General features: G+C 35.7%; 1 protein-coding gene across 1 annotated transcript in view; it reads left to right on the top strand.

Moving 5' to 3' along the window:
• TOGARAM1 (TOG array regulator of axonemal microtubules 1) overlaps positions 1-2,433 on the top strand; it is a 73,226-nt gene that overhangs the window by 22,362 nt on the left and 48,431 nt on the right. Inside the window, exons 4-5 of the mRNA XM_023514520.1 lie at positions 160-456; positions 2,149-2,408. Of these exons, the coding sequence (XP_023370288.1) occupies positions 160-456; positions 2,149-2,408 (557 nt within the window). The remainder of the gene's footprint in view (positions 1-159; positions 457-2,148; positions 2,409-2,433) is intronic.

Here is a 2,433-nt window from a genome sequence, read left to right as displayed (position 1 = left end):
ATATTTGAACAAGACAAATTATGTCTTTACCTCACATCTACAAAAATATAAATGCCAGATGTTATGCAAACCTCACTGTGAAAGCAAAAAAGCTTAGAAACTCTTAGATGTGTCTACATAAATAACACTCTCTTTTTTATTTTTCTTTTTTTGTTACAGTGTATGGTAGCCTAAATTTTGGCAGTAAGACACAGCAAACATTTGGGAGTCAAACAGAGCGTACTTCTTCATACCCTGGTTCAAATCCAAGTCCAGGAGCCTACATCCTTCCATCCTATCCTCTTTCATCACCTCGAACTAGTCCAAAGCACACATCTCCTCCCACTGTATCTCCAAAGAAGTCTCAAGATAATCCCATTAATTTCTCCAGTTCCTGGCCTCTTAAAAGCTTCGAAGGGCTATCAAAGCCAAGTCCACAGAAAAAGCTTGTCAGCCCCAAATCATCTGACCCTACAGGTAAAAATGATGGCAAAAGTCAATACTTTTGTTCAGATTTATTTGTGTGTTTGCATTAGTTTTTTGGTGTTAACACATAGGGTTGTTAAAAGCTGGTAAATTACATTTTATCTTTCTGAATTATTAAATATTTAGGAAATATAGAAATAAGTAGATCAAACTTATAAGATAAAATTCAATTCAAATTGTCAATTTTTTTTTTATATTGCCACTTCAAAATCTTTGGAGCTAGGCAAATAATAATGCTTTGTAATGGACATATATTACCTGAGAGCCTACTAACCAGTTTTAGCTTTACAAATGTAAAATGTCATTCATAATTAATGCCTAGTATTCATTTATTCAACACTTACTGAATGTTTATTATGTGCTAAACATTGTTTTGAAAGGTTTTCTATTTTTTATAAACTAAAATATTCTTTTCTTAATAATCCACTTCAGAATCACAAAATTAGCACATATAAGGACATTAAGGACAGATCCAATTTCAAAATAAAAATTCTATGAAAGGAATCCTGTTTACCCCATATGCTTTTTTTTTGCAACAGAGTCTTCCTAATTAACCCTGGGTAGAGTGCTGTGGTGTTATAGCTCACAGCAACCTCAAACTCTGGGGCTTAAAAGATCCTCTTGGCAGTGTCCATAGTTCAGTGAGTGGGATGCCCGCCGTATACACCAAGGCTGGCAAGTTTGAACCTGGCCCAAGCCTGCTAAAATAAGAATGACAACTGAAACAACAAAAAAATAGCTGGGCATTGTGGTGGGCGCCTGTAGTTCTAGCTACATGGACGGCTGAGGCAAGAGGATTGCTTGAGCCTAAGAGTTGGAGCTTGCTGTGAGCTGTGACGCCATGGCACTATCTACCCATGGTGACAGCTTGAGACTCTGTCTCAAAAATAAATAAATCAATTAATTAAAATAGATTAAAATAAAAGATCCTCTTGCCTCAGCCTCCTGAGTAGCTGGGACTACAGATACCCTCTAGGATGCCCAGGTAGTTTTTCTGTTTTTAGTTGAGACTAGGTCATGCTCTTGCTCAGGCTGATCTTGAACTTGCCTTGGCCTGGGCCAGCATACCCAGCCCCAACTTTCTTTTCTATCCCAGGCTATTGAGCTAAGATGTTTTCCCTTAAAACTACCCTACAGCACCAATGATAAATGTATTGCATGTTCATTCAATTTTATTACTTTCTGTTAGCATTGAACCTTCATTCCCTTCTATTAGTTTCTTTCCTTCTTGGTCTTTTCTACAGGATCAGTCAAGCTGAGACTTTATTTAGCTTGTTCTTCCTACTGTTCATTATTACAACTTTGCCTATGGTCGTCATTCAGATGTTGCTTGAACCATTAAGCCAGAAAAATAGCCCTTCTAACTTATTGTGGACGTTACGACAGCAAATATTAGTCATAATTATATTTATGAAGATAAATAACAAAAATTTAATTTGGCGTATATTTTCATACAATACGAAAGGATTTTGTGTGGCACATTTTTGTTATATTCATTATAAAATACTGATATGTGTATTTTTATTTCTCATTTTAAATGGTAATCTTTATTTCTAACAAAAGGTAATGTGCTCTTTTTATTTGAATACACTGTATTCCAAACACTTGTGACTATTACTTCCTCTTCTTCTCTAAAATTAAAAAGCAATTAAGGAAAAAGTAAAATATGTATTTTTCATGCAGGAGAAGATTCTCAAGAAAAACCTCCGGTTCAACTTACACCTGCCTTGGTGCGATCACCGTCTTCCCGACGAGGCCTAAATGGGACAAAGCCTGTCCCTCCCATACCCAGAGGAATAAGCCTTTTGCCTGATAAAGCTGATTTAAGCACAGTGGGACCCAAAAAGAAAGAGCCTGATGATATTTGGAATCGTGAAAAAGATAGTCTTACAATTGATCTTTCAGAATTAAATTTCAGGGATAAAGATTTGGATCAAGATGAGGTTAGAATGAAAATTTTTTTTTTTT

Source organism: Otolemur garnettii, unplaced genomic scaffold, assembly GCF_000181295.1.
Source record: "Otolemur garnettii isolate 467f Iridium unplaced genomic scaffold, OtoGar3 scaffold00054, whole genome shotgun sequence".
NCBI classification, from domain to species: Eukaryota; Metazoa; Chordata; class Mammalia; order Primates; family Galagidae; genus Otolemur; species Otolemur garnettii.
The sequence above is the reverse complement of the archived record's forward strand: the minus strand, read 5'-3'. Positions and strand labels throughout refer to the sequence as shown.